We start from the raw sequence: 23,987 nt of genomic DNA on the forward strand, positions 1-23,987 counted from the left end.
ACACATTTGGGGCTGATAACTTTAGCCCAACAGCGTCTGCCTGCTTGTTGGTATGACTGAACTTGCATGGGGATAGCTCATCTTTTCAGACCCCCTGTTACTCAGAGTTTGGCTGCCTGGTGACTTCTCTACCCTCTTATTATTTACTAGCAATTAGAGGAGCAATTGAATACATATTTGGGCAGGTCAATGAATGATGAAATATTGAAGAACAGCCTCTAAACTCCTCAGACACTAGTGACACAAAAAGGGAGCCTTAATCAGTAAGATGGCAGAGGCCCCGTCACCATGTGGGGACTAGCCTCTGAGAGGACTAGCCTCTGGAGCTGCCTGGCAAGCATGGATGGTTGGGCAGCAATGATGAGACTCTGACAAAGCCACCCACCAGGGACCCAACTCAGGCAGGCACAACTTGCATTCCTGAAAATGACAAGTACCTTCTTAGTTAAAAGTAACACAGCACTCGAGAAGGTACAGTATAACTACCCATTCCCTCAATGTAGTGCTTTCCTTCAGAGGGGCACAGCATGAACCAACCCCTCAAAACAAACCCACAGCCGTCGAGCTGATTCCAACGCATAGTGACCCCGTACAGTTTTTGAGGCTGTGATTCTGTAAGGGAATTGACAGCCTCATCTTTCTCCTGCGGAGTGAGTGGCAGGTGGGTTTGAATTGTGCACTTTGTGGTTAGTACCCTAATAACTATCCACAGCGTCATGAGAGCTCCTTATAATATGAAAAGGAGGAAGCAAAAAACCAGTAACTTTACAGTGGAGATAGATATCTGGTAAATATTATCCCAGCCAAATGAGAAGGGTCAACATCAACAATCATGCATCATGCTGTGAACCCTTGAGATATTGCTATGAAAATGGCATGAGAAAAACAGCAGACAAATCCCAACTAAAGGACATTCAATCAGATCCCTGACCAGTCCTCCTCACACCTGTCCAGGCTAACAGGAACAACTAGTTTCATACCACAGCCAAGGGGAGCCTATGGAGGCACGGCAACTAGATGTATGGTAGAACCTTTTATTTTTTTTTGAGCTGTGCAAAACTTCATTCCTTCTTTTTTTTAATGTTTTATTGTGAATCGTGTGATAGTTTACATGGGAGAACATTAGTTTTAGATTCATCTTATCGTATATTGTTTCATTGCCATGGTTACAATCCCCTCCATGCATCATCAACTAACCACAGGGTGTAAGGTAGACTCTTAGACAGGGCCCCACAACAAGAAAAGGGCCTGGTAAGCACTAAGGAAATCTGAATAAAATGCAGACTTTAGTTACTAGCAATGTATCAGTGAGGACTCACACACTGTAAGAAACACGTGCACTCCACAGGGATGCTGCCAGGCCACACCGACTTGAAGGAAGTGGGTTTAGGTTTTTGGTTTAGAGCTAAGAGGCCAAGATGAGGCTGTCTGCTCCTGTAAAGAGTCACAGTCTCAGAAACCTTACATGGAGTCCTGGTGTGGTGTTGTAAGACAAGCACTCACTTGCTAACCAAAAGGTCCGTGGTTCAAACCCACCACTGCTCCTCGGAAACCCTATGAGTCAGAAGCGACTCGGCAGCAATTAACACCACCAGCAATGTAAGACATTAAAAAAAAGGTAAAGTTTGGGGTATGTGGTGACTATACTATTTTCACAAAGTAAAACACCGATGAAAACAAAGACACAAAAACATACCAAAACTTATGGACTGCAGTCCATCAAAATTCACCCCCTTATCAAAATCTGAACCAAAAACAGAGATTGAGTTATCCAGTGTTGGGTCTTCAATGGAAACTCATGTATAGTCAGAGCTGGGACAGTTATTTCCTGGCCAAGTCCAATGTAAAGCAGTGAAAGCCAGTCAAATTAATGACACAATCCTGCAGAGAGGAGCAGGGATGAGAGGAGGTGGTCCAGGGAGGCAGGGAGCAGCCAATGACCCACTGCAAGGCCTGACTGTGCTTTCAGAAGACAAGGGCAATGTGAGACACTCTGAACCCTGCCAACAACTCTCCTCTCTGCTAGGCCTCTTTGTCTGGGCTTCTGGTCCTCAGAAGCAAAGATCCCTGACTGAGACAGCCGGTAAGGCTTTCTTCCTATCATCCCACATGGGACCAAACTGGGTCTCAGTGAAAAGATGGGCCACACTCAAGGGCCAGCTGGGTGCTCTGGCCCACTACCCATCTGAAAACAGTGGTGTTGGCATCTCCACAGGTGCCAGTAGGCATATTACAAAGTGTTCTTATGGCTCAACTTCAGGTAATTCAGTAAGGACTCGCTCACTTTAAGAAACGCATGCACTCTACAGGCGTATGCAATTTAATGAGCTTGCCTTCTGATTAATTTACTCAACTGTCGTTATCAATGAGCAGGTTTTGCTGTTTGTACAGCAAAGCTAAAAGATAAATTTAGTTGTGCCAAGTTATTATTTCCTCTTTAAAAATCAATTAATTAAGCCATGAAATATTTGGGGTGGGCTAACTAAGGAGCTCTGGTAGCATAGTGGTTACAAGTGGGGCTGCTAACCTCAAGGTTGGCAGTTTGAAACTACCAGCGGTTCCGTGGGAGAAAGATGAGGCGTTCTGCTCCTGTAAAGATTTACAGCCTCGGAAACCCTGTACAGAGTCACTATGAGTCAGAACCAACTCCATGGTAATTAACAACAGCAAACTGGAGTCTGGATGTCTGGGGGACCTGTAAGCTCTCTGGTCATATCAGCCTTCAGTCTCTTTCCTTGTGGGCAGCAGGGCCAGCTAGCTGCTGTCCTTCTCCATTCCGCTCCCCTGCACAAGGGGCAAGTATGTGCCCTGAGAAAAGCAGGGAGGAGAGCATCTCCATCAACCGTAGGCCAGGCCCAGACTGATGGCTCCTCCTAACTCCAGAGGACGTGAGAGAAGATCCTACCAGGACCCTTCTCAGAGCGGGCATTATCTACCTGTCTTCTCCCCACAGCATAAAGTCAAAGCAAGTAGCAGTCGTCTGAGGTCAGATTAAGTCTGTGGCGCCTCCTCTAGACTGCAACAAACAGGAGCCAATTCACGCAAGACAATCAAGTATGACTATCCTGAAGGTTTCAGAACTGGGAACTGTTCACAGATGAAAGTTGTTCCCACAGAACTCCAACTAAGCGGACTAATAAACTCGCCCCTGCCACCGTCTGTGCCCTCAGAACAGGGAAATGGGCATTTCAGTACTCTCTCAAGGCTTCTCAGGAATCTGCTGGGATTCAAATGTTTACCTCAGTCCTCCACTAACCTAAAAATCAGTAAATCACCATCAGCTCAGACATTGTTTAGGAACTAATGATTTAAAAAAAAAAAAAATCAATTAAATTCCATCTACAGCAATTTCAAAATAAAATTTTCCTTTATGGTGTGAATTTTAGTATTGTGGTTAAATGTTGTTGAGTTGGTTCTGACCCACAGCGAACCTGTAGAGTTTCTGAAGAGCGGCTGATGAGTTTGAACCGCCAACTTTGCATTTCAAACGGCTTTGGAGTCTGGCACAGTAACCCACAGTGCCATACCAGAAGTAAATTTTAGTACTGGTGATGGTGTTAGTGTGCTGTGGAGTCGGTTCCAACTCATAGTGACCCTGTACAGGGTTTCCGAGGCTGTAAATCTTACGGGAGCAGAAAGCCTCATCTTTCTCCCACGTAACAGCTGGTAGTTTCGAACTGCTGACCTTAAGGTTTGCAGCCTGATTCGTAACCACTATGCTAGTAGTATTAAATATCACCTATGGTTTCATCTTTTTTTTTTTTTTTTTAATGCTTTAATCCAATTTTCCTGTGTAAAATATGCTTTTAGCCCCTGTTGTCTCTTCTATGTTTTTATAAGAACTTACAATCCTCTTGGGAATTAATAGGGTTGGGAGGCAAATACACATCTCAATTATGATAAAAGAATTGATCGTTATTGCATATAACTTAATAATTACTTGTAGAATGTTTACTTCACCCATTGGTAAGTTCTTGAGGGTGCAAATGACCAAGCAAATGGATGAACAGAGGAAAGAATAAACAAGCAAACAGGTTTACTGTTGATTCAGCCTAAGAGCACAACAGTGTCTTCTATACTCCAGTAGCCTACAAACATTAAGACCTCCTCCAGGACCCACCATTCACAGAGCTGACTTCTTATCTGAGTTACATACAAAGGTCAGTGACAATGGGTCCCATTGTTAAATTCACTTCCCAAGTGAGATCTGACCTCAGAAGTCCCAAAACCTTGCTCTTTCTTAAGGTGTAAATTACCTCCAGGTTGCTTCTAAATATGTCACAGGCGTGGTTTATACAAAGATCACAAAACAAAAGCTAACAATACACGTCTCCTTCCTACATGGTCAGCTCTGTTCAATTAAAACCTTTGTGGAGAATCAACAACAGGAATCCTGGACGTAGGGGGTGGTCCGGGTCCTTCTTACTTCCCTTTAGCGCAAGTGTTTGGCTTACCTGTCTTAAATGTTTCAGAATCTGTTGGTTTGAATACGGCTTTATAATGACTTTTAGTGGGGACTATGAAATACACATCAAACCTTCTTTGGGATTTCCGAAATGTATTCTCCCCGGGACAAGACCATGGAAGCTGAATCCATAGTTTCCCCTGGAACCCCTGGTAAGGATTCCCTGCTGGCATCCCGACCCGCAGACACAGGGTGGCTGCAGGTGCTCAGGGCACTCACCAGTGTGACTATAGCACATTCAGCCGTCAGCTGGGCAGCACTGAAGAGCGTCCGAACAAACCGGTAAATCTGTTTCTGCTCTGGGTTGTGTTTATCATAGTCTGGTGGCACTTCGGATTTCTGGGGAAGGAAACATTGGCACATGATTGGTGTACCCACTAAGAGCAAACCAAAAAGGGACAAGAGTTAAACAAGCTCATAAAACACGTGGAGGAGATTACCGAAAGAGGGTGAAGGTTTTCATCAAAAATATCTAAGAGCATCCTTCCATCTGGGTCCCTGGAATGGAAAAATAACAGAAAATGGAGTGTATTTTCCACAAGAATATGTATCAGTCAAAAGAGAGCATAAAATATATTTAGATCCAAATGCATTTCAAGAAACAGAAGGCAGTGCCACATGTGGGGGAGGCTGTCAGTTACTGGTGAATAACAATTCCTTTTCCTTGGATATAACATTTAAATCACATTTATCTGAATAATCTGAATAAAGGAAACGAAACATACTTAGTTGAATTAATGAGGTAAAAATTTAGATCTTTCATTTTCTGGCTTTTCAAATGAACCAAATCTGTGCAAGTGACTTAAATTTCTTTAACATCATGTTTCTGAGCAAAGGCGAACTTATTCTGCTCAAAACTTGTGGTTGGTAGGAAGTCAATGGTGTGAACATCAGTGTGTCCTAGAGAGTAGTTTGAAATGTTCACAACATGCAACTTGACTAATTCATTAACCAGGAATTTCACAATTTTAGAAGGTGACACATAGACAAGCGTAATTTGCCAACCTATAAACCTGTACTAGCTGGTTGCTACCAAGGTAGTAAACAACCATTTTATAGTGGTGGTCTTCCCAGGAATCACAGTGCCCTGTGGGGACCACCTCACCCCTTCTAAGGCAGCCTGATGTTCATCTATTCCAGGTAAATAGAATTGCACCTGGATATTTTTTCTTTAAAAAACCAAATCTGGAAATCACTGCTATGGTCATATCATACAATTTCAGTAAGCCTGTACCTCTTTACACCAACTATGCTTAAAGAAATCCAAAGGTTACAGAATTTTCTCTAAAACATGCCCATCATGACAAACACCAATTTCCTCTCTATAAATTTCTTGTCTGAATAAAAATTAAAGACAAGGACTTGGAAAAACTGCTCAATTTTCATTAGTGCAGTTGCAAAACAGGATTTTTTTTTTCCTCCCTTAATCAGCTCTGGGCCTTCACACCGGTGTTCACTTGTTCCCTCGCCCACAGGAGCACAGACAGCCAACATGTAGACAAACTTAAGTGATAGACAAGTTCCAACTAGGCAGGCAGGACCTGATCTCTGGATCTAGAAACACGGAGGCTGTTGGTTCTGGAAGCAGCTGGTTAGACTCCCTTTTATAATGACCCTGGCTATGAGGAATCAGCTGGTCCTTCCCCTCACTCACACCCTCTGCAAGATGGCCAGGAGGCTGCGAGAGCAAAAGCTGTCTCAATTTTCCTGATGAATGGGAACCCCTGAAAGGCCACGAAGCCACTCTAGAGCAAGACTCATCAGAAGTCATTCTAAAGTGGAGTATGCAGGCAGAAATATACATGAGGGTTAAGAACAGTGACCTAAAATGACTTTGGAAACAAACTGTATCCTTTGAGAAGTAGACTGCTTCCTCTCACTCCCATCACAAGGTATTTCCCCATGGAACAGCATCATCTCTGTTCAAGCATATGCACCTGTACCCACTCTAACACTGTGGCCAAGAGGCTTTATCGAAGAGAAAGCCGAATGCTGCCCCATCCCCTCAAGACACCCCCAGGCTACTATCTGTAGATCAAGCCTCCTCACTTAATAATATTCGCTTATGTAGTTGAACTTTCTCCACATCCACTCACTTACTTTTGGTGCAATTAATCATCATTAAGCCAGGAGAGTATTAAGAGTAAAGGACTGGTTGTAGACTGTTTGGGTTCAAATCTCATTTCCCTAATTTTACTACTTGTGTCATCTTTGGCAAACTGTTTCATTTCCCTAGGCCTCAATTTCTTTATCTGTAAAGTGGTTACGAATCGGGCTGCTAACCTCAAGGTCAGCAGCTCAAAACTACCAGCTGTTCCACAGGAGAAAGATGAGGCTTTCTGCTCCCATAATGATCTGCAACCTCGGGAACCCTGTGTACAGGGTCACTATGAGTCGGAACTGACTCCACGGTACTTAACAACAACAATCAGTATCCCAGAGTCCTGGAATTGCCAGATCGTTCTCCAATGAGGCAGCTGGTGAATTCGAACCACAAACCTTTAAGTCAACAGCTGAACACTTAACCAATGCACCACTGGGACTCTTTTGCAATTAAGTGTCAAAACCCAAATGATTCTACACACAGGTTGCTTTGCAAATGTTTTAAGCTTTCTCAGTATTTAAAACAAAGCAAACTAGAATTTGGAAAGGATGACGTATAGAGATGGCCTTGTGGAAAACGAAACACTTTGGTATTCCAATCAGTGCTCTGTGCTGGAAGCAAAGGCCAGTCTCTATATAAAAACACTGACGAAGGAATGTATTCTGACATGTTTATGTTGAAATAAAATGTTTCAGGTAGGTGTCTGGTTTGTTTGCTTTTTTTAACAATCTCTGATTTAACTGACTTTTTAAATGACCAGACCCAATCATATCAGAGAACACTTCTACATTCTACAATGTTAGACTTTATGTTTCCATTTACACCTAAATTTCCTTTTCTAAAAAAATTCACATTATACATTAAACATTATCTCTTTCATACTAAAGTTGAACACAGTAGCCTTTTAATTATATTTTATAAAAGCTAGACTATTTAAACACAAAATACACAGTGAAGAAGAGACTGAACATCATTACGGTTTGTCCTGTTTTGCTGGTTTCAATCATGAACAACCCATGTGGTTTCCTGTAATTCAAAAGCAGTTCAGTGCATACGTGTAAAGTTCTGCAAATTATACCAACTTTAGAAATTTTATGACAATATGGGTTAAGAATATAAAGTTCGAAGGCTGAGGCAGTTCTAGACAAAATAGAGGAAAAAAAATTGGATATACTTAATAGAAGATAAGCTATAAACTAGCACAAAATTTATCGGCCACATACCTGTTTTTGATGTGGTAATATATTGCGAGAGCTACACTGTAAAATAAAATGAAAGGTTCAATGTTTCATACACATATTCTAGATCGTATACAAACAATTACCAGGCATCAGTCAGATCTTAACTATTCACATATAAGTAAAAGGCAAACAATCTATCTGAACACAGTATCATTTCATTCACAATACCGTTCAAGAAAATGCATTCTTCAAAGCAAGTCAATCTGGTGTTCTCTTCCCCGGATTACTAAATCTTCTTCAGAAATGTCAGATTTAAAAACAAACTGCTCTAACAGAAATTGTAAGCTTCCCGTATTTGTAAAAAGCATGCACTATAAAAAGTATCAGGTGGTACAAATCAGATCCCTTTAGAAATTTTCAACTCATTACCTGCTATATCAAAAAATTAGTGGTTTCTCTAGAAGAAGAATGTGAATACTCATAACATTTTAGCATTGCTGCTTTTAAATCAATAACCTTTGGCAATCTGCCCAACTTACCCATTCACTTGCTGAAATGGTATTCTAATTTTTATTTACAGCAGTAACTTAAAATTTTTATTTTAGTTTGAAAGATTGACTTTAACAGATATCTCCCACACCAACTGAAGATAAACACTACTAAAAAACTACATTTTATTAATGTAGAAATACTGGAAACTATAGAAAACATAAAGAAAAATAATTCCTCTACCCAAAGATAGCTATTTTTAACTTAAGATATATAGAAATCTGTTCCCATTGCCAATGAGTTGATTCTGAATCATAGTGACCCCATATAGGATTTCCAAGACTGTAAATCTTCATGGGAACAGAAAGCCTCATCTTTCTCCCTCACAGCAGTGGGTGGGTTTGAATTGCCTTTGTTATCAATAAATTACACTGTGCAGCCTACTTTTATTCATTATATTAACATTTTTCTAACCATTATAATATTCTTTAAACACCTAATTGTAACATTCCATCATATGGTTGCCTAATTTTCTAATCACTCCCTGCTACTGAGCATTTAAGTTATCCCTAGCATTTTGCAGTTATAATTAACATCATAATGAACATCCTCACAAATAAGTATTACTTACAGTGTCTGTTGCACCTCACATTTGTTGACCCTCACCTTTAATGTTCTAAAAAAAAAGTTCACCAGCTGGCTAGGTGGAAAAAGCACCAGTTTTTCCATTTGTGTTTTTCTGATCATCTACCCAGCTGGCTCTGGTAACGTAATGGTTATGAATCGGGCTGCTAACCTCAAGGTCAGCAGTTCAAAACTACCAGCGGTTCTGCGGGAGAAAGATGAGGCTTTCTGCTCCTGTAAAGATTTATAGCCTCGGACACCCTATAACAGAGTCTCTGTGAGTCGGAATCGACTCCACAGCACATCACTACCACCACCCAGCTGGCAGAGTTATTCAGGGTGACATGTTTTCTCTCTTGGGGAAAAGGTCTAGGTCCTTCCACTAGCTTTACTTTACTGAGTAATTTAATTAATAAAGAAGCCAAAAAAATATTTTTACACATGAGTTGGAATCGACTTGACAGCAACAGGTTTTCCTGTTATTTTAAGAACAGAGTGAAGTGGCTATATCAGACTTTTCTGTTTCTCTCCGTGGTACCAACAGATCTTCAGTGAGCAAGCTCAGAGGATGACAAGAGCTAATCTCACCCTGTCGCAAGAAAACTTCTGTTCTTCTAACTCAATGTCTTTCCAGCTTTATTTATTCAAAGTGATTTTAGTCAAAGTGTTCAAAATATTCATGAAAAAATGGTAGTACTTCCGCCATTTCTTCTGACATCTTGAAAAGCATCTAATCTGATGAAAGAATTGTAATTGGGTGAAAGGGCTGCAGAATGAATAACAAATTCGAATTGCTTTCATATACATTAAAAGAAAATCAAGCACTAAGATTGATTCTACTTTATAAATGAGAAAGCGAAGGTTCAGATCCTAGATGCCAGGATTTCCAACCTACAGAATGGTTTTGTGCCCTTTCGTTCTACACTACGCTGCTTCTAAAAATCAGTAAGAAATTACTGTTTTATCCATTTAATAGTCATCTGTGATGATTGCTTTTCTTATCTAATGCCAGGCTTAAATTGAATGTTTCATATGATCGGGTTCAGTGCGGTGATTAGTTTAATCTCTTTGATTGATTGATTAAGAAAACGGTTCTTGCTTTCCCTGCGAGGCAGACAAACCAAGGTCCAAAATCTACCTCCTTCATTTATTAGAGTTCATTCCCCTCTGAGAGCCTTAATTTCCTCAATTATAATATTAGAATGATACACTCTATAAATTGATGAGTTATTAGTATCAAATGAGATAGTGTATTCTCTCAAATATAAAGTTCAAAAATGAAAGTTATTATTATTACTCCTATTCCTCTATTAAGGATTTCATCTCAAAAGGTCTGGCTTCTGCAGACTGAAGGAAAATCCCTCAGGGCCCCAAGATTCTTCTTCCCAGACAAAGATAGGAATGAGCTTCTCATGGCATTAGATCTCCATGAAAGGTAGAACCATGTAGTAGGCCAACTTCCAGTCAAGGTTATGTCCCAGAATGTGAAAGGCTGAGCTGCACTGCAGATTCATGCACAGCACACCTCTACAAGCCAGTTTACTAGTCTTTCTAGCTGGGGAGAAATGGCAAGCAGGAGATAACTGAACTCGCCTCAGGCTTTAGGCTTCAAGGCCTGGATTCAGCCACGAGGTCTCTCCAACAATGAGATGGAACAAACCAAAGGACCAAAGTACATTTTAACCAAAAGGTTTGCTTTGCCCATATAGCTGGGAAGGAACAAGATGCTATATTATTGCCCAAGAAAACAAACAGACGTGTGATGTTGGCACTGTGGGTTATTTAATGCGTCAGACTGCAAAGTCGTTTGAACTGCAAGGTCAGTGGTTCAAGCTCACTAGCTGCTCCTTGGAAATCCTATACAGGGTTGCTATGGGTTGGAACTTACTTGAGGGCACTCAACAACAAACTAGCAAGACATATGATAATCCCAACACCACCGCAGACCAAGTGGTGGGGGCACTGGAGTGCAGAAACGCTGACCCCAGAGCAGCAAGAGGGTACATGGCTTCCCAGGAGACCAAGGACAGTGGACGATTTGACCACCTGTGTGAGTGGAGCTCCCCACTAACCTCCACCCTTACATAATCACTCACATGCCTGGTACAGGATTTAGAGGGGAGTCTTGGAGTGATGTGTGTGTGTGTGTGGGGGGGGGTGTACTGCTAGCATTTGAAGTCAAATCAATAATAAGACAGGTGCTGGCATTTAAGGGAGATTAGAAACTAACAAACCAGTTGCTGTCAAGATGACTTCAATTCATGGGGACCCCATGTGTCAGAGGACGCACAAGAAGAGAAAATTCTCCGAATAAGAAATAACACTATGAAAAGAATGAAGAAGGAGTCCGTGGCCACACTTTTTATACTCTGCCCCTCAGGCCACCCCCACCTAACCCCTGTGTGAGACACAGTGACGCTACAGGACAGAGCGGCAGTTTCCCCCAGGGTTTTCACAGCTGGACAGCTTTACTTGAGCCAACTGTCAAAGCTTTCTGCCATAGAGTGGTTGATGGGTTCAAACCACTGACATTGAGTTCAGCAGTCCTGTTCTGAACCACTGCATCACCAGGGCCCCTATGAGTCCGAACAGACGACAGCAATGACTGTTTGCTTGTTTACAGGATGGACTTGGGTTTAGCATCTTCCCACCCCTGCTTTTGACACCCCCTTTTTTTCTGTTTATCCTTGTCCTCTTATACCTTGCAGAAGAACTCCCCCAGGCCTGCTAACATCTCAAAATGCCTTTCACTCTTTAGTCCCTGATTTGGGAGTCAGGATTCTAATGACAACATGTCCACCAGGACCCACACACTTAGTTCCTCACTCTTCAGTGTGCATTTGAAAAAAAAAAGTAGATGCTTTTTAAGACAACTGGGCCAATGCCTGAAGGACTTCCAATCTGGGCAGTGTGGGGAAAGCGTCCTTTGATCAGGAGAGCTCTGGTATCTGCATTGTCAAAAGGCTGTTTCTCTACTCAACTATCCTGACGGTCCCCCCTGCTCTTCATCTCTGTGTTCACTAACCCCGAGTTCACTGAAAAGTTTCAAGGGGACTCTGGAAGTGAAGGACAAAGCAACTGTGCATTTATTATCAGTATTTCTCAACCCTGGCTACCCATGAGAATCTCATAGGGAGTTTTAAAAAATCTAAATACGCAGGCAATTCTCAGACCAATTTAATCAGGAACTCTAGCAAAAGTAAGCCAACATGCAGACAAGGCTAAAAACCACTCACTGACAGAGATACGCACCTGTTTGATGTGCTTGCAACCTTTCAAGACTTAATCACTGAAATATCAAATTGCCATCTCCCAGTTTTCCCACCTAGGCTCTTAAGTGAGTGTGTCACAACCAGTGGCGATTTCAAGCAGCCAAAGGGTTAAGTGGTAAGCAACTGAGTCAGGTCCGACTGTACACCCCAGAGAGCTCCCAGCTTCCAGGAGAGGCAAGTGGCCCATTGGGATTCTACTCTGCATTCCTTACAGAAAAGCAAGATTTCAGGATGAAGAGAAAGTTCACAGCTTTCTTTTAGTGCTTTTAAAAGTTTGAGCATCTGCTGTAACGGCATAGTGCACAGTTCTTCGGGGCTGCCCACTTCCCTCCACAAATTCTGTTGTTTTTGTTTTTGGTAAGTGTCACTGAGTCGGTTCTGACCCACAGCGACCCTGTATAGGGTTTCCAAGGAGCAGCTGGTGAGCTTGAACCGCTGACTTTGCAGTCCAGTGCATTAACCTACAGCACCACACTGGTCTAAAAAATGTTTCCTAGAATTACTGCATCTCCCATTCCCTCCCTCCAATGCATAAATCAGGTCCCACAGGTATTTAAGTGGTGGTAAGGAAGACCCCCAATGAGATGGACTGGCCAAGAGGCAGCATCGATGGACTCAGGCATGACAACAGCAGTGAGGTTGGCCCAGGATCGGGCAGTGTTTCGTTCTGCTGTGCATAAGGTAGCTATGGGTCAGTATCGACTCGATGGTACCTAACAACAACAACAATGGTGGTTATGTGCCGTGGAGTCTGTTCCAACTCATAGCATCCCTGTAAAGGGTTTCCGAGGGTGGTTATAAACCAGGCTGCTAAACTCAGGGTCAACAGTTCTAAACTACCAGTTGTTCCGCTTTCTGCTCCTGTAAAGATTTACAGCCTCGGAAACCACCACCAGGTCTCCAGCAAAATCACACAGGTGGCGCTTTACCTTGTGGGCTATTATGTAAACATCTTCCCAGTTGCCATCTCAGACTGTTTGGGTTTATGGTTGCTAGTCATTGTCCATGCCCTTAAACACCCAGTTACTGAAGGAAGACATCTACTTCCTGTCAGATCTGAGAAACAGGCTGTCCTCACAACCGAAGGACAGCACGCAGACACAGCTGGCCTGAGCCTAGTGGCCATGTCCTTACCCTTCCACCTGGAACAGCCTCTGGACCCGAGGACCCTGGTAGATCCCTCATTGCTGCCCTGTCTGACGTAGACATTGTGGCACCTGAGCCACTGAAGTTAAATGAATACTTCTTAGGGATTATAACACTTCTTTCACACGTAGAATGTAATGTCGCTAAACAGGCAGTTTCTTTAAAATTCCATTATCTTTCAATTCCATTTTCCACGAATTGTACTGATATGCTGGCCACAGATCCCAGGTCCATCAAGTTCCCTGTGACTGCTACTGAGGGGTGTTGTCATGGAGTTAAGTTCGTGGTGACAGCACAAAACTAGCCAGTGCTGGCTCCCTCTGACCTCCCATCTTAAAGGAAGGACACTCAGGCTCCCAAAGGGAAAAGATTGTATCCAAAGACTCCACTTTCTCCATCTGTCCCCGTTTTAGAAAAGGAACTAAAAAGCCCCCAAAGAAATCAGTCTTACCCAACCACCCCTCCACCCATCAATGACAAGTCAAGATTAGAACTCAGATCTCTTGACTCTTAGCCAAGTACTTGCTCTCCATCTGCCAGGCCAGCTTTGTCCTGTAGCCCAGAGTCTTAAGCAAGTGACAATAGTAACCTTGTCTTACTCAGAATGTAAAATACTAGCAGACGTATGCTAGTTGTTGTTGTTAAGTGCCGGTTCTGACCCATAGCGACCCTGTATAGGGTTTCTGAGGGTGTAAATCCTTACGGGAGTAGAAAGCCTCATCTTTCTCCCGCGGAGCGGCTGGTAGTTTCGAACCGCTGACCTTAAGGTTCGCAGCCCAATTCGTAACCACTACAGAACAGTAACAACCAGAGGTATAGAGTTGTTGTTGTTGTTGTTGTTAAGTGCCATCGAGTCGGTTCCGACCCATAGTGACCCTGTACAGGGTTTCCGAGGGTGTGTATAGAGAGAATACTTAAAAATCTAAAAGGCATTTTAAATATTCACTTACAAATTTTAGTCTTTTCATGTAAATAATAACATGTCCAAGTATACACTTTAACCAAAAATTTTCACTTTTTAGAAAAAGAACAGGGAAAAAACCCCAAAACAACTTCAGTTAAGCCCAAGTCCGTATACCCACCATTTAATTGTATACTTGAGGTTTGGTTGGCTGACTGTGCTATCGTCTAGGAAAATAGTGGAGCAGGAGCTGTATTTCCGTGCTATTTGTCCTGGAGGATGCTGGAAAACAATGGACAACAAGACGAGGACAATTACACAGGGTTCACAATTCTTCCAGGACATCAGCCCTTGAACAATAGACGAAAAAGGCTTAGCAAGAATTGTTAACCACCACCCATAAACGTAGCACAAAACCACTGCATACATCATGAAATTAATTCCCTGCTCTTCCAAATAAAACAGTCACCACCACCACATCCCGTCCCAAGCTTCCCTCATCAGAATGCCAAACTTTCAATCAAGCGTCAGAGAGTTGTCAGAGTTCTCCGTTGCAAATCCATTTAAAAAAAAAAAAATCTGCCCCAGGAACGGTGTGAACAAGGAGTATACCTCTCACCATGCCAAAGAAAGCCCGAAATTAAGGTCACCTCCTGATTTTATACATCAAGATCAAAACATGAGTTTACAGGACCTATTGTCTCTCCTTGGGGTATAGTTGATTTGGGAGCCTTGGGAGATGCATTCAATGTTGATTTAGAATCCAGGAAACGAAAGGACAAAGAAAAGAAAGCAATCTACTGTCAGAAGTAAAATACAAAGAGAACAATTATCTGGTACTTTTGAAATACAACAAACGAGTGAACTTTTAGGTAGCGTGCCTGCTCAGTGTCATGGCCGGTTCTGTCACAGCTGTGTTCACTTTTGAGGTCAGTGGAAAACCTTAAGCCTCACAACTACTTCTGAAAGGTACCGGTAAAGAAAATTTAATGATAAATGGATGACACCAAACTGAATGCTAGAAATAGATTTTTAGAAACTATTTGGGCAATATGTCTAGTAGGTATCAATCTAGGTATTTCTTGCTCAACAGAAAAACTGAGAACTCAAATTATCTGAACAAGAGCCAAGTTACCATTTGCCTGGGCCTATGTTGCTTTGGAGTTATGGTGTTGGAGGAGAATACTGAAAGTGCCATGCATGGGTTGCCACCAGAGGAACCAATAGTTCTGTGTTGGAAGAAGTGCACCCAGAGTGCTCCTTGGAGGCCAGGATGGCCAAACTTCGTCTCTCATACTTTGGACGTATTGTCAGGAGGGAACAGTCGCTGGAGAAGGATATCATGTTTGGTAAAGTGGAGGGTCAGAGAAAAAGAGGAAGACCCCCAACTGAGATGGATTGGCAATATGGCAGCATCAATGGCTCAAGTGTGGTAACAATTGTGAGGTTGGCCCAGGACCTAGCAGTGTTTCGTTCTGCTGTGCACAGGGTTGCTATAAGTTGGTACCGACTCAATGGCACCTAACAACAACAACAACATGTTAAGGTCTAAGTATCATTGTCAACAACCAGAGAATACAAAACACCTATCTCTTGGGGATGTTAGAACCATCTGCCTGACCAGGCTGCCTCTAACAAAATTTCTACTTATACATAAATGATGAATGTAAGAAAACCTTAAGGTTAACTAGAGACCAAATGCCCTGCCATCAGTCTGAGAACGAAAGGTAAACAGCATGTTCTGAACAACCTCTTCTTAAAACTAAATAAAAAACGGAGTCAGTTTGGGCTATCCAGTTCCTTATATTACAGCTAGAGGGCACTGTACTACTGAACCATAAAGGCCCTAGTGAGCACAGATTTTTAAAAGGAATGTGGGTCTAGAGGAAGTAACCAAACTTAGGAAATTCGAAAGATAAGGCCTATTCTGGGACTTGACTAATCAACCTTACATGGTTATGTGTATGTGGAAGAAAAGGGCATGGGAAAAGCATGGTAAAGTTCAAGTTCCAACTAAAGGTCAATTTTAACAAGGCATCTTCACGTTTATTAAACACAGTATTCTTACTAAGACAATCAAGAGACATTCCAAACAAGTCTTTTTATCCCCCCCAAGCTCACATAACAAGCACATGTACGACACATAAGAAATATTAAGAATAATCTATTAATAGCTACATATATGAGTTGTTGTTAAGTGCCATCGAATCAATTCCGACCTATAGTGACCCTGTATAGGGTTTCCAAGGAGCAGTTGGTGAGCTTGAACCACCGACTTGCAGTTCAAACGACTTTGCACCCTGCCACCTTAGCCCACAGCGTCATACCAGTAGCAAGCTTTAAAAATCCTTATGAAAGTTTCCCCATAGATGTAAAATCTGCTACAAACAATAAAAAATGCAAGACACCATCTTTTACAAGTCTGTAATTAACTGATGCACTAATGAGTGGTTGAGGTATAGGACAATTTTAGGAATAACATCTGATAGTGTAGTGGTTACGAAATCGGGCTATGAACCGCAAGACCAGCAGTTCAAAACTACCAGCTGTTCCATGGGAGAAAGATGAGACTTTCTGCTCCCATAAAGATATACAGCCTCGGAAACCCTGTACAGGGACACTATGAGTCGGTTCCGACTACACGGCACATAACCACTACCACCACCACCTATCATGAGGCAAAGGAACAATTTGACTTCTTTGTGGGGTGGGGAAGTTTCCAATTATTTCCTGTGATTTGCGATTGTAGTATGACAACAGCAACTGTCAAGAATAAGGGAAGGGAAGGGGAGGAGAAGGGAGGAGAGGGGAGGAGAAGTCCCTTTGGATTAGCCACTCTCTCCAGCAACAGTATCACTTTCATTAGCTAACTCACAAGACCATCCCTCCCTCGGGACAGGCAGCCCCTAAGAGTTAAGAGTGCTTTACCGCAAAACCAAATCCACCACAGGATTCTGTCATGCTTTGGGGTCCCCTGAGCTGGGAGTTTGGGCACCCTTAAAGCCCTCACTTTGCCATTAGATACCAGGCTCAGCTTCCAAATTGTTTAAAAATTTCAATTCCTACATTAAGTTTTGGAGTCCTGGTGTGGTGCTGTAGGATAAGTACTGGGCTGCTAACCACAAGGTTGGCTGTTCAAACCCACCAGCTGCTCTGCAGGAGAAAAATGAGGCTTGCTGCCTCAAGAGACAATTGAGCAGCGTTCAGTCCCTTCTTGCATCTCCCTGCCTGGAAAAAGATACAGCTATCTCCCCCTCTCACCTCAGTGCAAGACTTAGTCTTTTCTGAACCCACTCCATCAAGTAGATTCCAACTGACAGAGACCAGTGATAAGCAGCACTTATCACCATCATGGTATCTTTATTTCTAACGTTTTAAGGAAGTGCCATGCCAGTTTCCACAGTAATTAAACCATTTTCAGCCCCACCAGCAGTGTGTGAGCGTTCCAGTCTCTCCACACTCTTGTCAGCACTTGCTGTTGTCTGTTTTCTGGATCATTGATATTACTATTGGGGGGTGAGGTGATGTCTCATTGCTGTTTAATTTGCATCTCTCTAACGTGGAGTCCTGGTATGGCGCTGTGGGCTAATGCGTCAGACTGCAAAGTCATTTGAACTGCAAGGTCGGTGGTTCAAGCTCTCCAGCTGCTCCTTGGAAACCCTCTCTCTACAGGGTCACTACGGGCCTTAACAACAACGGCTAGGGATCAAGAGGCTTTCTTCATGTGTTTGTTGGCCACCTAAATGTATTCTTTAGTGAAGTGTCTGTTCATGTCCTCTGACCACTTTCAATTGGATGATTTGTCTTTTCGTTGCTATGGTGGTGAAGTTTTCTATAAATTTGAGAGATCATCAGTCACTGCCAAAATGTTTTTCCCGGTCTGCAGGATTTTCCAAGTCATGCCTATTCATCTGCAGCTTACAACCACCTTGTGAGAGGTTCATACTCATTTTGCAGATAAGCAAAAGAAGGTCAGAGAAATGAAGTAACTTTCCCAACATTCAACTAATACACCAGATCTCGAGTATATGTCCGCCTAACTACAAAGTCTGGAGTCCTGGTGTGGCACTGTGGATTAATGCACCAGACTGCAAAGCCATTTGAACTGCAAGGTCGGCTGTTCAAGCTCACCAGCTGTTCCTCGGAAATCTTATACAGGGTTACTATGGGTCAGAATCGACTCTACAGCACTTAACAACAACAACTACAAAGTTTAGTCTTCCTATTATCCTCCACAAGTGCCATCATCTCTCACACCTTTTCATATAATGCTGGTTCTTACCCAAAGGTCCTTTTCCTTCACAACACTCATTCATCCCTCAGAACTCTGCTAAAGGTCATTCCTGGGGACACCACCTGAGATCCGTGTGTTCTCACAGGTGGTGTCCTCCACGGCACCAACCATGACACTGTCATCCTCCGCTCCTTTGTCTGTGTTCCTTCTAAAGTCTAGCCTGTAAGAGCCTTGAAGGTGCATACTAGTTACTGTCCATTCAATTCTGGCACATGGCGGCTATTAGGTGTCAGAGCAGAATTGCGTTCCACAGAGTTTTCAACTGCAGATCTTTAAAAAGTAGATCTCAAGGTATTTTTTCCCTAGGCACGTCTGGGTGCACGCACACTGCCAGGTTTTTGATGAGGTGACGAGTACTTTAACCATTTGTGTGACATAGAGCTCAAGTGCTTGGCGACTGATTCAAAGGTTGGCAAGTCAAATCCACCCAGAGGCATCTCAGAAGAAAGGTCTGGTGATCTACTTCTGAAACAACATTGCCACTGACAACCCTCCAGAACACACTTCCAAACTGACACACAAGGGCTTCATGAGTCAGAACTAACTTGATACAGGTGCTACTTCATGCCACTGCTCTTCACTTTATTGAACTTCGTAGATAACTGTGCGTTTTACACACTAGAGGTTTACAGCAACCCTCTCGGCGTCATTTTTGTAACAGCGGGTGATCCCTGTGAGTCTGCGTCGCAGTTTGCTAATTCTCGTAATGCTATTTGCTGTATGCTTCTTATACTGCACTTAATTGTGTTGTTGTTGTTATGTGCCGTCAAGTCAGTTCAAGCTTATACTGACCCTATATAGGGTTTCCGAGGCTTTAAATCTTCGCGGGAGTGGCTGTGAGAAACAGCTCCAGCCTTGGTGACGAAACACAAGTAGAAGTCGTTTTTTGCTTTCTTTTGTTTTGTTTTTATAGTACAGAGTCAACTACTTACCTTGATTTCCTCACAAAACGGCTCTATCGACTAACACCTGAAAGTGCTTTACATTAGTATTCTTTAACGGCTGCCATTGGGTGGTGAATCAAGTCCACAGTTGTAAACCTTATTCTTGAAAAATGAAATGGCAAGGTTGGTTTGAATTGCAGCACTTAACAACACCAACCTCTACGAGAGCCCAGTGTAGGATAAGTACTGGATTGCTAACTGCAAGGTCTCAGCGGTTCAAACTCACCTAGGAAATCCCAAACAGGGTCACATAACAACAGGGTTCTGCTAACCCCTGGAGAGGCCGACAGGGGGGCATATCCACTTGCTTCCTTCTGAGCAGTCAATTTGACATGGTTTACATATGAAATGTGAGAACCATAAGAAACTCACTTCAAGACACTGCAAATCCAGGGCATCAATTGGCCCCAGGCATTGGGATTGTATTGTTTTAGGAGCTAACAGGAAGGGGACTCTACCTGGGTTACTGCCCTGCCATCCTCACTGCTTTCCTGAGTCTCTCCATCTTTCTCAGGGCTGTGTGCCTCCCTGATGTCTATGCTGCTGCCTCCCCTGAGGCTCTGAGGCTGAGGGCGCCCCTCCACCATCAGCTCAACAGTGCAGGTTCACCCCATGGGCATCTCTCTGTTCTCCCTGTGATCAAGCTCTGTTTTCTGTGCAGTTTTCACACCTCCCAACTTGATTCCTTCTCGGAGATGGTTGGTTGTTAACGCTGTGGAGTCACTTCTGACTCACAGCAACCTTCTATAGGGTTTCCAAGGAGCTGCCGGTGAGATTGAACCACTGACCTTGCAGTTCGAACTGCTGACCTTGTAGCTCAGTGCTTTATTCTAGAGCGCCACACCAGTACTCCTCTCTCAGATTAATTAATCCAAAGTGTGTCAACTTCAACAATGCCTCCCGTAGGCTCCCTCCACCCCTGCCACTGTCTTTAAAGACCAAGTTTTCCAGTAGCACTTACACCTAACTTCTCAGTTCCTATTTACTGGTCATTCCATCTTCAGGATGAGTCCCTGTTCCCTGCAGGTCACCTCTTCACCAACCCCACGACTCTTGTCCATCTCTAGTTAGCCTGACTTCTCTGCAGCTCCTTTTCTGGAACTTGTCTTTTCCCGAGGTCTCTGTGAAATAACTTTACAGGTTCTGTGCTTGTCTCTTTAACTGTCTCATCTTAGCTTTCCTTTAACAACATGCTTTTTCTTACCTCTGCCCCTTTCTGGAGTGTGGTGGCTCTGTTGGATAAGCACTGACTGCAAACCACAAGGTCAGCTGTTCAAGGCCACCAGCTGCTCCATAGGAAGAAGATGAGGCTTTCTGCTCCCTCAGAGATTTACAGCCTACACAGCCCTGTACTGGATTGGGTTTGAACCACCAACCGTGCAGTTGGAAGTCCAACACTTAACCTCCTATGCCACAAGGGCTCCTTCCCTACATCTGTGATGGTTGGTGGTTATGTGCCGTGGAGTTGGTTCTGACTCACAGCGACCCTGTACAGGGTTTCCAAGGCTGTAAATCTTTACCGGAGCAGAAAGCCTCATCTTTCTCCTGCAAAACAGCTTGTAGTTTCAAATTAACTTCATACCTTTTAGCTCCTTTCCCTGTCTGGGTAGAATGAATACTTTATAATATTTAACAAATAAAAAGAGCATCTGTCAAGGGCAAAACCAGCAATCACATTTTATACTGTCATTAAAACTCAGAATTTTAGAGTTGAAAGCAACATTGGAGATGATCTAATATGACCAGGTCTTCCTAGATTTTAAGTGGTTTACCCTACACTAGGATGTGACTCGGAAGGAAAAGTGGGCCTCAAACCCAGTATGTCCCAGAATGACACAGACAAATGAGGATGAGTTTGAGTAAGACAGTTCACCTTTCAGAGCTTTCTTTAACATCAATGGAAAAAATGGAGAGTCATTCCCTGGCCCACAGCCGCACTGTGGGAATGAAATTGGGTATGCAAGGGAAACAGTACTGAAAACTAGTTTCCTTTCCATGCTTGACTCCTGTGTTTTGTTACATGGCCTTGCTGTTGCGATGAGTCTTTAAAGTGCGCTGAGCATGAATTTTTTTAAAAAATTTTTTTATGTTTTTTATTATGAATTGAGTGGTAGTTTACATGGGAGAATGTTGGTTTTACACCATTGTTTCACTGCTATGATTACAATCTCCTCCATGTATCACCAGGCAATCGTTGCATGAGGTGACCAAAGAACAGGATGGTATGATCATGTGATGAGAGTCTCAAAGGCAGAAGGACAGCTAAGCATGAGTGCTCAGCTTCTTGTTGACAGCGGGAATACAGAGCCATAGTACAGACCTATGGTATTATAGAAAGACAGCAATGGAGAGTCAGAATGTGTTTTTCAGCCCTGCCTCTGTCATGGCCCTGCTGTGGACCAGTAAATGTGGAGATCTCCAGCATACACTAGGTAATAGTATAGGCAGCAATCCAAAAGGCCTGTCACTTACTGGCTGTGCAGCCCTGGGCAATTGACTTAACCAGGATGTTCATACGTCCTAGCTTACCCTTGTTTATCTGGGAGTAACCATTAACAGTCCTCTCTCTCATACTCAAAAGTGTCCTGGCTTGGGCATTATCCTATGCTTAACCTTCCCACACTGCAATGTTTCATCTGTAAAATAGGGACAGCGAACTCCATTTTCCTATGAGGACTGTATGGGTTAATTCCTATAAAATGCACCCATAGGGCAGCCACCCATGCTCCATCAATGCTGTAAGTTACCTGGTGTCTGTGCAGCATTAACACCCTCCTTTCAGTGACTGGACAATAACTGTTCCTCCTCCTACTTCATTGGATTTGTTAAGACCCAATGCAAAAAAAATACATCATGAAAAAATAGGAGGTAATGTTATTAGAATGTTGCTAAGTGCCGTCAAGTCGGTTCCGACCCATAGCGACCCTTTATAGGGTTTCCGAGGAGCGGCTGGTGAGCTTGAACTGCCAACTCTGTGGTTCAAACTGACTTTGCACTCCAGCATATTAAAACCCACAGCGCCACACCAAGAGTCCCATTATTATAATAAAGTTGATAAAAGTTTGTTTAAAAAAGACACAAAGTTGCCAAAAATGAAAGCTCTATTATTTTTCTAAAACAACATCAAAACTCTGAAGAGGGTAAACTAAGACCTTGATAGAGAAGGCAGGACTCTGTACCACTTCCTTGGGGCACAGGGCAGTGAGATTTGCAATGCATTCCTGTACTACAAATTCTCTGAAGGCCTCAGTGTGTAGAACATGTGCGGACAGAAAACAGAGAGACATCAGAAAAGAGACTGAGTCTCAGCACCCCCTACCCCATGTCCACCACCTTCCATTGAACATTCAACTATGGGCCCGACAATGAGGTATCAGCATCACCATGAAGGAGATGGGCTGGCATTCACCGCACTGTACAAACAAGGGAACAGGCTGCCTTTACTTAAGCTCGTAACACTGCTAAGTGACAGAGTTAAATTGAAAGCCAGGCTGTGGAGTTCCATAGACAAAGTGCAAACTCAAAGCTCTTCTCAGAGGACAGAGCACCTCATGAAATCATGGAAGGAAGAACGTACGTACACACCAGGATATGGCAGGGGAGGCAAGAAAAGGGAGTTCTCTTCTCAACAACATTAAGAAGTCACAAGAGACACAGAGAAAATAAACAAAACAAAACAACCTCATCTCTGACCTCAAGGTATTAATAAACTAATGTTGTTGTTGTTAAGTGCCGTTGAGTTGGTTCTGACTCATAGCAACCCCTATATAGTGTTTTCCAAGAAGCAGCTGGTGGGCAAAAGCATTACTACATTAAAAAAAAAAACACCAGTCCAGTGCTTACCTTACAGTACCATACCAAGACTCCAAAACAAGACTATGTAAATGAAACTGAGGTAAAATTCTGCACCACTGTGAATGCACATTTGATTTTACTACAAAACCATGAAGTTTACAATTCACTTCAACACAGGGTCAGGTCTCAGTTTCTCTATGGTTGCACACTAGTTGGGAGGTAAAACCGAGGACAGGGATGTCTGAGGCCAGTCCCACAGGTGGCCCTCTCCCCAAGCAACTCCTGCAGAATTACTGCCACCGGAATTCATGCGGCAGCTAAATAAGAAATGGAGACTCATTTCCCAAAACATCATTTTTCTTCATTTATTTCACTTCTTGAATGCAATGGTCATATGTATATATATATATTCCAGGCTATGGTTGTAAGAATAGGGTGGGATGGGAAGTGAGTTTAATCCAAAATGATGGGGATACAGTAAATGTTTATCCAACTGTAAGTCTTAAAATATTTAATTTGTTCTTTAGAAACACTGGGGAATAGACTGCACATGGCCCAGAATTCATGGAACTGGAGTTCCTTTTTTAAACTTTGTTGTTGTTGTCAGGTGCCATCGAGTCGGAACCGACTCACAGCGACCCCATGCACAGCAGAACGAAACAATGTCCGATCCTGGGCCAACCTCACTACCGCTGCCACACTTTGTTAGAGCTCCCTTTTCTGCATAATTTGTAAGCTGTCATGGGAATTCAAAGGTATATGCACAATGCAA

The 23,987-nt window shown here is 42.9% G+C and overlaps 1 protein-coding gene across 2 annotated transcripts in view; it reads right to left on the minus strand.

Annotated features, from left to right (window-relative positions):
* The window catches only part of CCNY (cyclin Y), a 248,728-nt gene that overhangs the window by 23,702 nt on the left and 201,039 nt on the right, over positions 1-23,987 (minus strand). For both annotated transcript variants that reach the window (XM_006871228.1, XM_006871229.1), the window contains 4 exons: positions 14,364-14,464; positions 7,793-7,828; positions 4,906-4,963; positions 4,685-4,804 (listed from right to left, as the gene is read on the minus strand). In XM_006871228.1, coding sequence (XP_006871290.1) covers positions 4,685-4,804; positions 4,906-4,963; positions 7,793-7,828; positions 14,364-14,464 — 315 coding nt within the window. The remainder of the gene's footprint in view (positions 1-4,684; positions 4,805-4,905; positions 4,964-7,792; positions 7,829-14,363; positions 14,465-23,987) is intronic.

Source organism: Chrysochloris asiatica, unplaced genomic scaffold, assembly GCF_000296735.1.
Source record: "Chrysochloris asiatica unplaced genomic scaffold, ChrAsi1.0 scaffold00164, whole genome shotgun sequence".
Lineage (NCBI taxonomy): Eukaryota > Metazoa > Chordata > Mammalia > Afrosoricida > Chrysochloridae > Chrysochloris > Chrysochloris asiatica.